The sequence below is a fragment of the Vicugna pacos genome, chromosome 31 (genome assembly GCF_048564905.1).
Source record: "Vicugna pacos chromosome 31, VicPac4, whole genome shotgun sequence".
Lineage (NCBI taxonomy): Eukaryota > Metazoa > Chordata > Mammalia > Artiodactyla > Camelidae > Vicugna > Vicugna pacos.
In genome coordinates this window covers 13484364-13495499 of record NC_133017.1, presented here as the reverse complement: position 1 = coordinate 13495499, position 11136 = coordinate 13484364, and the positions used below count along the sequence as shown (strand labels likewise).

Genomic DNA, 11136 nt, shown 5'->3' with positions numbered 1-11136 from the left:
TTGTCTTAGATAGCACACTCTCATTTCAAAATAAAACGATAAACAGAATGGTATGAGCACTCTAGAATCTTGTGCAGAACTTTTGACCCATTCTGGTTGGAGAATGGCTAGTTCTGGACCCACGGTGTCCATCCTCAGGTTATCAGATCGTCACGCGCTCCACCTCTATCCCTCCCCCCACCCACCCACTTAATAGGATCCATTCATAGCTACTCACTACTGCAGGATTTGACCTGAGAAATGCTAGGATTTATTAACTCAGCAGGTGTTTGGAAAGGTCCCTAAATAATCTTTGCCCTTGGCCAGCAAGGGAGCTCACTGCTCGTCTCAAGTTCTCAGAAGCAGCTGGTGAGGGTCTCAGCCAATTTCTTCAGGTGCGGGAAGTTGTTCAGGGCAGCCTCTTTGACACGGCATTGGCAAATCTTCCAACCAGGCTTCCTGGATCTAGGAAATGCTATTCCTGACTCCTTCGACCCAGATGCTGGCTAAAATTTAGTTCTCATAATCTGTAGGTAACCACTCTTTCCTTCTTCCTTTGTTTCTTTCTAGGAGCTGGCATGGTAGTTAAATTTTTCTAAAACAGTCATATTAATATGTTCAAAAATCCACTGCTGCGTCTCGGACAGGGGGTCACATCTGGCCATGAAAATCTTCTTCTCTGCAGGGTTGCAATCCATGCAGCTGTCGCTCACAGGATGGAATAATGTTCTGTCCTGGAGGGAGGGATCGGAAAGAAAAGCCTGATATAACATTTGGGTGAATGGTTAGAACCCAAAACAGAATAGAGGAAGTAAAACAACACTGCTAATGTTTCAGTCAGTATCTATCAGGAGTGTGAAAAATTGACCGTCTCCCAAATCAAACAACAGCAGGTGGGGTTACCACAAGGAAAGTGGTTTCCTTGCCGTGAGGTGGCTTGATCTCAAAGCCAGTTCAGCCAGAAACAAAGAATTCATTCATTTCACTGAAAAAAATTTTTAAACACTCCCTGTAGTGGGGAGGGTATAGCTCCAGCGGTAGAGCGCCTGCTTAGCATGTGCAAGGTCCTGGGTTCCACCCCTAGTACCTCTGTTAAAAAAAATTAAATAAATAAACCTAATAACCCTCCTTCCTTCCAAAAAAATCCCCACAATCCATTCATTTCCTAGTGAGTGGTAAGCATTTTCTACATGCTTGAGTTTTGAAGATGAAAAGTATGTGAGGTTGCTTTTCAAGTAGCTCCTAATCCAGCTCCTGGGGGAGAGGTGTCGCACAGAGCTGCCATTTACCCTGTAATAAACACCACCGCCATGGCAGGTGCGTGCCTACACGGGGCCGGAAGAGTCATGATTTCCCCTACCCTTGTCCTGAGCCTCTCATGGGACAAGGACATGCACAAGGACTAGGAACCATGGAGCTGGGCTGGGATCCTCGCTGCGTGGGACGTCTCATGCACAAGTTCCCATTTGTCAAGTCTTGACTCTCCCCAACCCCTTTCTTGCCATCCCAGCAATTCCTGGGGTGCCATTCTCACTGCTTGCTGTAAAATCCAGGCGAGGGGGGCAGCGATCACTTTGTAAACAAAGTCGCTGAGCTCTGTGGCACAAAGTTTAAGGGGCAAGCAAGCCCAGTGCCTGAATAGCCTCTGTGAACACACACCCTTTTTATCGTGCGAGTGGAGAAAAGGAAGTGAGTGCTATGAGTAAGGATCTTTCCTTACTACTAATAAACACGTTTGTCTCTTACAGTGTCTGTACCTTAAAAAAATGTGCCAATGGCACATAAAAACGTCCCCAGATCACTGCTTACATTTAAGGAACAAGTGATGTTTTATTATTTAGCTAAGAAAACATCCAGAGATGCTGATTATTTTCTCTGAGGAATATTAGACTCACAATGCTTTTATTTTTAATTATAATTTTTGTTGTGGCAGGGAGGGGAAATTAGGTTTTTGATTTATTTTTTTCAATGGAGGTACTGAGGGTTGAACCCAAGACCTCAAGCTTGCTAGGCATGCGCTGTGCCACTGAGCTGTACCCCTCCCTCCTCACAATGCTTTTAGAATGAAAGAGTTTTTCAGGTGACTTGTGTAAACATTTCTGGGCCACCCAGGTTGTTAACCAATATTTGATGTCCTTTAGGACCCAGATGTTTGCAGAGCCAGGTGCCTATGAAGGAAGGAAGAGTGAGGAGGAGGAAGGCAGCCTCCTTTGTGTTTGCATATTTCTGCTTTCAGAGCAAACAGAGCTACGCCTGACGCCTCTGACACCGAGGCTCACTCTTTTCTTCTCTGTCAAGTCTCCTGAGTTCACCAGGGATTTTAATTTCTTTACAGTAAGGGGGCTCCTGAGGTCTTCTGCCCATTTTCTTCACCCTCTGCTTCCCTAGCTGCTGTCTGAGCCCAGGGCGGCTGGGAGGGGCTCTGTCCTTCTGGGGGCGGTGGGTGGGGGGCGCAGGGCATCCCTTCTCCCTCACAGACCCCTCCTCAGAGCAGCCCTGGCTCCTCCCCCTCCCCCACCCCAGCATCTACCCCGCCAAAAAACCTTCTTGTCCTCCTGCCTCCACTGCTGCCAGCGGAGCTACACAGGACTAATACACTGAAATCAGTTTTTCAAAGAGCATCCTTAAGCTGCTACATTTGTGCAAATTCTGTGTGACCTGCTAAATTCTAAAATTCACTTTGTTCCGCATCCATGGACTTCTTTTTCTTCTCAACTACCTGGATTTCTTCCTATTGTTACCTTTGTCAGTAGCTCAAGTGGGGACCCCCGCATGCTCGCAGTTTCCCTCCCTGAACACACGTTTCCATAAAAACTAGAAAATGAGGGGGAAAAGGAGTAGACCATGTTTCTATTCTCTTCGTTTCTCAGCTTGTATAACCCGGTGTGGGTGCAAAAGCCAGGTTTTCTGAACATTTCATGTTTCCGACTGTTCCTTTCTGAGCCATAAGGTGGTCACGGTGTCCCAGATCTCACGCTGGGACATGAGCTCTGACAGAGCCAGGTATGCTGGGGACAGCGAGGTGGGATGAGCAGACACAGCGCCGTCCTCATCCATCCAGAGTGGGTTTTCTGTCACCACGCTGCACCATGTCAGAAGAGTTGAAGACTTGGATTCCCTGCATCTGTCTGTGTCTGAGACGCTCCATCGGGAAAATGAAGGGGTGGGTGACATCAATCACGGAGGCCTCGCCCAGCCGTAAAATTGGATCAACATTTTCTTCCAAAGTTCACTGGTGACAGAGACAAATGACAGGGCATCCAATAGAGACTGTCACTGGTTTTTAGGGGACTGGTAGATGGATTGCTCTCTGGTTGTAGACTGAGCTTCTGTGTCTTTGGAGTGTCCAGCAGGTCCTAGAGGGAAGGTTCTGGAAGCATCTTCAGTGTCCCCAGGACATGCATTTTCCACTTTGACCTTGGGACCTAAATACACCGCCACCGTTACGTTTCTACTCAGCTAAGTTAGGGCCTGCCGAATGTCCTCAGTGATGCTTCTCCTGGCTGCACGCATCCTCGGTGGTGGCCCTGGTTTCTCGTCCTCGGACAGCCCTTTACTCCTAAAGTCTCCTTGGTCGTGGCAAGAGATGCTGGAATGGAACCAAATACAGTTTTTTTCCAGGATAGACTTCCGAGTGCTTCGGAAGCCTGCTTTTCCGTGACGTCGTCCTGAGCGGGCACTCCGGCCGGCCCATCCAGTGTTCGGTCCCCAGCGGGGCAGAGCACGTAGCCCGGCTGTTCAAAACACAAAGTGCCAAGCTGGGTGTCCTGCACCGCTCCCACCTGCCCCAACTGCTTCCTCCCTTGTTTTGTTTTTGCCTAAGAAAATGAGAAATCCTTGAGCAGGAAATGAAGAAGTTTCAGACTGAGGATTATGGAAATTCCCCTCATAGTCCAACCAGCTCAGGCTCAGTTCCTGGCCGTCGGCCAATGGCCCCCGCTGTGAAGGACTGGGTGGGGCTTTTCAGGTGGGTCCTGGAGAGGGACACGCCATCACAGCAGGCCTGTGTGATGCTCTGGGGCACTCACAGGCTGGCACTAAATTTTATTAGATTCTGTACTTCCATGGGGCCCAAACTTTAAAAGAATAAATATGCTGTAGAAAACATTCCATACCACGTTCAGGGTAACAAAAGAACCAAGCATCAAAGATGCGAAGACAATAAAATAGGCGTGTGAGCTCATAATGTACAAGAACGTGACCTTGAGAATAAAACGCCCACTTGGTGAGGGAGGCAGCAGCCTAGTGCTGTAAGGGGTGGGGGGTGGGGGTTGTTCCACAGGGAATTTGGGACACGTCCTGGTCATGCCACTCACTTGTTATATGACCTGGGACAGATACTGAATTCTCTCTTAGCTCTCTCATCTATGAAATAGACATAATAGTCTGCCTCACGACTTTGTTGTGAGAATAAAATGAACTAACGTATGTAAAATCACTGGCATGATGTCCTACGTATGGTGAGTAACTAAGTAATAGTGATTCCATGCCCCACTCTCCTCTTAGTTTGTTTTTAGTCAGGGAGCATCCCCGATGCTAAAAATCAGAACATACTATCTGATCTGAGACCAGCAGTTCAAGACCACATTGAATTTTCTGAAATCCTGGTGAAAGAGAATTTGCAAAGGTTAGCACCTGCCTCAACCATTTATCCAAATGGATACAGCAGTACCGCCTGTTTTAAGCAAAAGATTTATGGAGCAAAGGTGATCTGTGGCTCAGGAATAAGCTCCTCTGTGAAGTTATGGTCTGAGTTTGTATGTGATGCATGTGTTCAGGGCCTTGGCCTGAAGTGCAGCATGATCCAGGGCATTTGAGTTCAACTAATACTTATTAAGCACCTTTTATTTTCTGGCATGTGTGAGGAAGTAGGTATAGAAAGATGACCTAAGATGCCTCCCCTGGCCCAAACAATGGGGGAGGCCAACAGGTAAACAAGACATGTTTGAAGTAAAAGGTGTCTATGAGATTGTAGCTTCAAGGAAATAAAATGAATAAAGAAGAACATGTGAACAGAGAGAGATGTGAAATAACAGGTGTGTTTATGCATTCAGTTTATTCAACAAAAATCTACAGGGCATTTACTGTTTTGTCAGGCACTGTTTTTGGTGGTTGGGATGTATCAGTAAAGTTGATAACAACCCCTGCCCTCCAGGACCTCACATTCTAGAGGTCGGGGTGAGAGCGGGAGCAGTAGGGCACGGGCAATAAACAGTCAGTCTAACAGGTAAAATTCACAGCTTGTTCAAAGGTGATGTGAAGAAAACTGAGGCAGTCACGAGGATGTGGAGTGCAAAGGGAGGGGCCAGCATGCAAACTTAAATAGGGCAGTAAGGGTCATCCTCATTGGGAGGGTGACATTTGAAGGAGGTAAGGGAATTGGCCATGCAGATATCTGGGGGGAGAGGTTCCAGGCAGGGAACAGCCAGTGCTAAGGCTCTAAGCAGGGATGCACGGTGTGGGTTAGAGGAACAAGGAAGAGGCAAGAGTGAGGGGGGAGTTAGGAGATGATGTCGGGGTGATGGAGGACTCCATCATGTACTGGGTACCCTGGTATGGCTGAAGCACAAGGGGTTAGGTGGAGGATTCCAGACAATGATATCCAAGAGACATGCGTCTTGGGCCACAAAGAAACTGGGGTAAGATGCTGAGGCCTGGCTTCTCATGCAAGTGTTGGGGGTGGTCACTGGAGGACTGGAAACCGTGGCGTTAAGGATCTACACTCTGGGGGCATCACGCTAATGGCAGAGAGGAGGACGGACAGGGGGTAGGCAGGCTTTGGACCGCAGCCGGAGGGACTGCCGGAGGCTGCTGCAGTCATCCAGATTTGAGCTGAAGCAAAAGCAATGGGGAGGTATAGCTCGAGTGCATGCTTGGTGTGTATGAGGTCCTGGGTTCAAACCCCAGTGCCTCTATTAAAGGGAAAACATAAAAGTAAAAAAGAATTTTTAAAATTCCACTCCCAAGACAGGAGTGGAGAGCTCTTTGAGAGGGTAGATGTATAGGGCGCTCTGGTCAGTGGGCGTGGTGAGGTGGGGGTTAAGGTAGGGGCAGGGCGCAGATGGGTGGCAGTGCCGAGGTGAGAAATGCAGGAAGGGGAACAGGGTCGGGGGTGGGGACGGTGATGTCTGTGTCAGGTACAACGAGTCCTGCACTGTTTTGGGACGTCCGGGTTTAGATGCCCAGCAAGCAGTGGGGCAGAGACTGGGCCTCGAGGTAGCTCCTCTGTGTGACGTGGGGACAGTCGCGTTCCTCCGTCCTCCTGACTGTCCATTGCTGTGTAGCTCACATAAGGAGAAAACTCTTATTGAGAGAGAGAACTCCTTCCCGCCCTCTGCCTTTTGTTTCTGATCTGGGTCTGATAGAAGGAAGACTTGGAACTACAAGACTAGGTTTTAATCCTGGTTTTACCTCTGGCAGTAATCTTTGATGGTCATGGACTCTGCCAGTGACTCAGGTTTCCCACCCACAAGATGGAGTGAGAGGGGGCGAGAGGGACGAGATGCGGGGTAAAAACACCGCCTCCCCACCTCCCCACATCGCGGGGAAGAGCAAGGCTGAGGCAGGAATGTCCTCCGAGCTCTGGAAGACAAACCCGGCAGTTTGTTGCTGCCTGTTCTGGCTGTGGGCATCTGGGAGAATGCAGGCCACACCCTGACAGGCGTTGAAAGGGCCAGAGTTATTGCCTGTCCTTTTCCACTGTTTTCTTTGACAGGTAGAATTCCTCACAGGCGGAGAAAACTGGTCTTCCTGCATCAGCGGATAATTTGGCCAATAAGGAATAATGCCTCCGCGCGCCTGGCTGACAGAGCCTTCGGGGTGCGCGTGGGAAGGTGCTGCCTGCCACAGACCCGCACCGCCTCCCACTCTGGGCAGTCACTGGTTTTCTGGACTAGGGGCAAACGATGGGCAAGGGCGTACCCCCAATTCTCGGAGCAGCCAGGATCTTTAACAAATCTGCTGCGATTTGCTAGATCCCTGCTCTTCATGCTGTCCAGAGACTTCCCAGTCTCTTAGCTGAATTCTGAGCACGGCCCACAAGGTCTTGTACAGATGGTCCTGCCCCCTGCCTTACATTCATCATTTCTGCCTCACCCTCATACATTTCAACCGGCTTCTCTGTCCTTCCGCAAAAACCAAGAGCTTCCCTACCTCAGGGCCTTTGCACAAGCCGCACCCTGTCCCCCATATCTGGGATCTTTTTCTTCACTTAGCTAATTCTGACTCATCTTTTAGATTCACTTAAAAGCTAGCATGTCAGAGAACCCTTGTGTACCTCTCCAACCTGGGCCGAGCCCCGTGTTTGGTGTTCTCAGATCACCCTATTCACTGAATTCGTTAAATTATTTGTCTGCTTCCCCACTAGACCAAAAGCTTCAAGAGTGGAGAAAACCCATTTGTTCCGTATCTTGTTTCCATCTGTCTGTAGCTCTTTCTCTGCCCCGAGTCAACCTGCCGGGAGTCACTTCAGCGTCATAATGGCTGCTGTTAATCGAGTATGTATTTGTGTGTCTCGTAGGGTTAAGTGTTCTACCCAGATTTTCTCATTTTATCTGCTTAAACCACATAAGCAATCTGAAGAGAGAGTGAATGTGGGCAAACAGGAAGCCAGGGTCATTTATTCATTCGGCAAATGCTAGTGAAGCACCTACCACGTGCCAGGCAGCGTTTTAGGTACTGGGGGCACTGCACGAAGGAAAGCAGAGAAAAGTCTCGGCTCCCGTGGAGTCTACCCACGAATGTTTAGGTAGAGCTAAGTAGCTAACATAGGACCGGAACACGCCTGGACAGCCCATCTTGTCCTGCCTGCAGACTAAGTCGGAGAGCTAAGCTCAAATCAGGAGATGGTCTGCTGGGTACTTGGAAGAGTAACAGCCAACATGAACTGAACTCTTACCAAGTGCCGGGTCCTAGGTGCGCTTAAATTTTATTTGGTCATCACCATCATCCTCTAAGGTAGGTACTGTTCTCATCCCCACTTGATAAATGAGAAAACAGAGGCACCTTGTAAGGAAGTTTCCCAAGATCCCACAGCTAAGACCCACAGAGAAGCCAGAACTCAAATCTCAGGTCCTTCAGGACCCAGCGCCTGGGACCTTGGCCTGTGAGATGTCACCTGCCCCCTCTGCTCGGCTGAGCCAGCTGGCAGTCCTGCTCCAACCCCACACCTGCTCCGTAGGGGGAACTGTCCTTGTTAGCAAATACTAATTTAAAATATTCATAGTTCCAATCACCCAGATTCTTTAAAGTCTGACAGTCTAGATCTTGGCGGGCATTCAGTTCAGGAAGCCTTTGTCCATACGTTAGAGCTGGACAGAGACTGGACGGAGTCCTTCTACTGGTGACTGGAGAACGGTGGCTCAGTGTGCTCGGTAAACTGGTAACCAGTAGGAATATCGCTAAGGTGCCCAGATGTGGGGAAAGTTAAAGGCACATGACAACTAAGTGACTTCAGCTGGATGAACATGGAGATGAAACCAGAAGGGGAGACAACACTACTGGGAGCGTAGCTTCACTGCAGGGGTGCACATACTCTCCGGGGAGGGGGGTCACCCTCCCTCTTCTCCGACAAGGAGGAGAAGGAATCATCAGTTCAAATTGGAGATCCCATCTTACGGTACGATGCTTATGTCTCCTGTTATTTTCAGATAATATAGGGTATGATGTAGACGTTTGTGCATCCGGTTTTCAGCAAGGATGTTTGAAAAGTCCACCTTTGTCTTCCGTAAGCTGGAGAAATGGGGGCTGGAAGAGATGGCTGTTAGGTGAATTTGTGTCTGATCCAGTAACTGCACGCATCCTGGTGGATTGGAGTCACCTCTGTCACGTGGTAGGGAGCTCAGTTCTGGGCCCAGGTCGGTGGGATGGACAGCTCAGATGGGGCATGAGTGGGCTCTGGTCCTGTTCGTGGATGGAGCTCAACTAGTTTGCCTGCTACTAAGTCGGATCAAAGAGTCGAAATCCAGGTTGGGGTTAATCTGATCAGAGAATTTAACAGAAACCAGTGGACCAGCGACACCAAAGTAAGGGTGAGCGGTACAGGTAAAAGGCTGCAGAGGCGTGTCTTTGTGGCAAAGCAAGAGGGTTTTTTTTTTCACATGGCAAACTCATTAAGAAGCCAAGTATGTGAAGTTAAGGCAGAAAATCAGTCCGCTTAATTTGAATTAACAGATGTATTGCTCATAGCAAGAGGGTGCTAGAAACTCATCCTACTTTCTTTGGTTAAAACACACCTGGGACACTGTGTCCTGTTCTGGGCATCATGTCACCCTCCAGGACCACTTGGAAGATGCCGGGGGTCAGCGTGCAGGAGCTGAGGTAGATACCAGTGAAGGCATCTAAAGGGCCGTGGCCGGAGGAGTGAAGATCAGAAGAGCACTGTTGAAATATCTGGGATCTCTGTTAACCAAAATGGATTAAATTTAATCTTAGTGCTTTCTAATCCTTGGGACTGTCCAGAAATGAACGGGCTGACCGGGGACAGTGTGACTGCTTGCGTCCGACCACGAGTCTAGGATTCTGTAGTGGGGCTGCTTCATTTACCAGAACTGGAGTCGAATTCCATGCCTTTCAATTAAACTCTTTGTTTCCTCTTCTTGGGTCCTAAATCAATACCTAACCGTAATGATTTAAAAATAACAACCCTATGGCCTTCCATCTGGCATCTCTGTGAGCCAGCAGGATTGTATGAGCTGAGAGGCCCGAGCCCTGGCGTAGGTCCTGAGTTACGGCAGACAGCCCGACGCGGGCACCTGCCAGCCCCGCCCTCTCACTCTGTACTGTGACTGTTTCACTGGTATGAATCCAGCCTGGCAGGCCCCTTCTTATCTAATATTCTCCTGTTTGAGGTTATTTTTTAAAAAGCCCTTTCTTATGGGAGTTAAGCTATAAGAATATCCCAGAGAGCGGCTAAGAAAAGTCATGTAAACCTTTCAGTCTTGGGCTTCAGACTTGGAGGATGCGGACGTGGTTCTGGGAAAAGAGGTGTGTCAAGTTTCACGCAGCACAGCTCAGGGATCACGGAGGAGGGGACGGCATCGCCAGAGGAGCCGGTGGCTCTCCAGGGCATTTAACGAATGCTGACTTAAGGACGTCTATGTGGTGGACACCCGGCAGGGCTCACAGAAACAGAAGAGAAAGTTGCTGCCCTCAGGTAGCTAACATCTGCAGGGAGCGACTAGCTGCGCACAGGCCAATGTCATACATGCAAAGACTGGGACAGAATGGCATCTGAATACAAGCCGGGGAGGAGGGCCAGTTCCCAGTAAAGTATGAGAGATGCGGGACAGTGAGGAAAGGAGTTAAAATCTGGAGCTAGAAAAGGGATTCTCCATCTGGCCTTCCCGTCAGAAACTTTGAGCATCTTTAAAAAAAAAAAAGCCCACCGGTACCCAGGCCTCCCCTCCTACAGCGTCCGTCTGTCCTTACGCCAAGAGCACGCTGCCTTAATACGTGCAGGTTTATACTGTTCTGGGACCTGGCCCTTTCCTAATGTTCAGTGCTTGTTCTTTCTCTCTGTCAACATTTTCTTGGCTCATCTTGACCCATTCAGTTTCAGAATCAGCTCATTAGTTTCCGCAAATAAACGTGCTGGGGTTTGAATGGTTTTGCGTTAAATGTAAACACCTGTTTGAGAGCTGAGCTCTTCACAGTGTTGAGTCGGATCACCTTTGCACATGACAGATTTCTGCTATATTTTTTTTAAAAAATTCCTCTTAGTGATGTTTTAGAATTTTCTATATGACGGCCTTGCACATCTGCTGTGAGATTTGTTCCTAATTATTTGATGATTTTTATGGTGATAGAGTGGAGTAATTTGAAGTTTGTTTTCTATTTTTTATCTTTTTTTGGTCACTAGTAACAGACAATTGATTTCATTACATTTACCTCATATCCAGGACTGTGCTAAAGGTACTTACTCATTGTAATAGTTTAGATATAGAACCTTCTGGGTTTTTTTCATATACACAGCGATGTCATCTGTGAGTATGTAGACTGATCTCTTCCTTTGTCTTGCCTGAGTGCGCTGGGTGGGCCGCCCTGTGCAGTGTTGGACGGAAGTGATGACAACAGACACTGGTTTATTTCCCGTCTCCAGGGGAAGCTGAAACGTCTCACCACTAGGAGTGATGCTGGTGGGTTTTGGGTCTTATTAGA

At 48.5% G+C, this 11136-nt stretch overlaps 1 protein-coding gene across 3 annotated transcripts in view; it reads right to left on the bottom strand.

Annotated features, from left to right (window-relative positions):
- Window positions 1-260: 260 nt before the first annotated feature.
- The window catches only part of LOC140690691 (polypeptide N-acetylgalactosaminyltransferase-like 6), a 24151-nt gene continuing 13275 nt past the window's right edge, over window positions 261-11136 (bottom strand). For all 3 annotated transcript variants that reach the window (XR_012065950.1, XM_072952602.1, XM_072952603.1), the window contains one exon: window positions 261-713. Coding sequence is in view for 2 of the 3 variants with exons in the window: in XM_072952602.1 (XP_072808703.1) it covers window positions 546-713 (168 nt within the window). In the remaining variant the exon portion in view is untranslated. The remainder of the gene's footprint in view (window positions 714-11136) is intronic.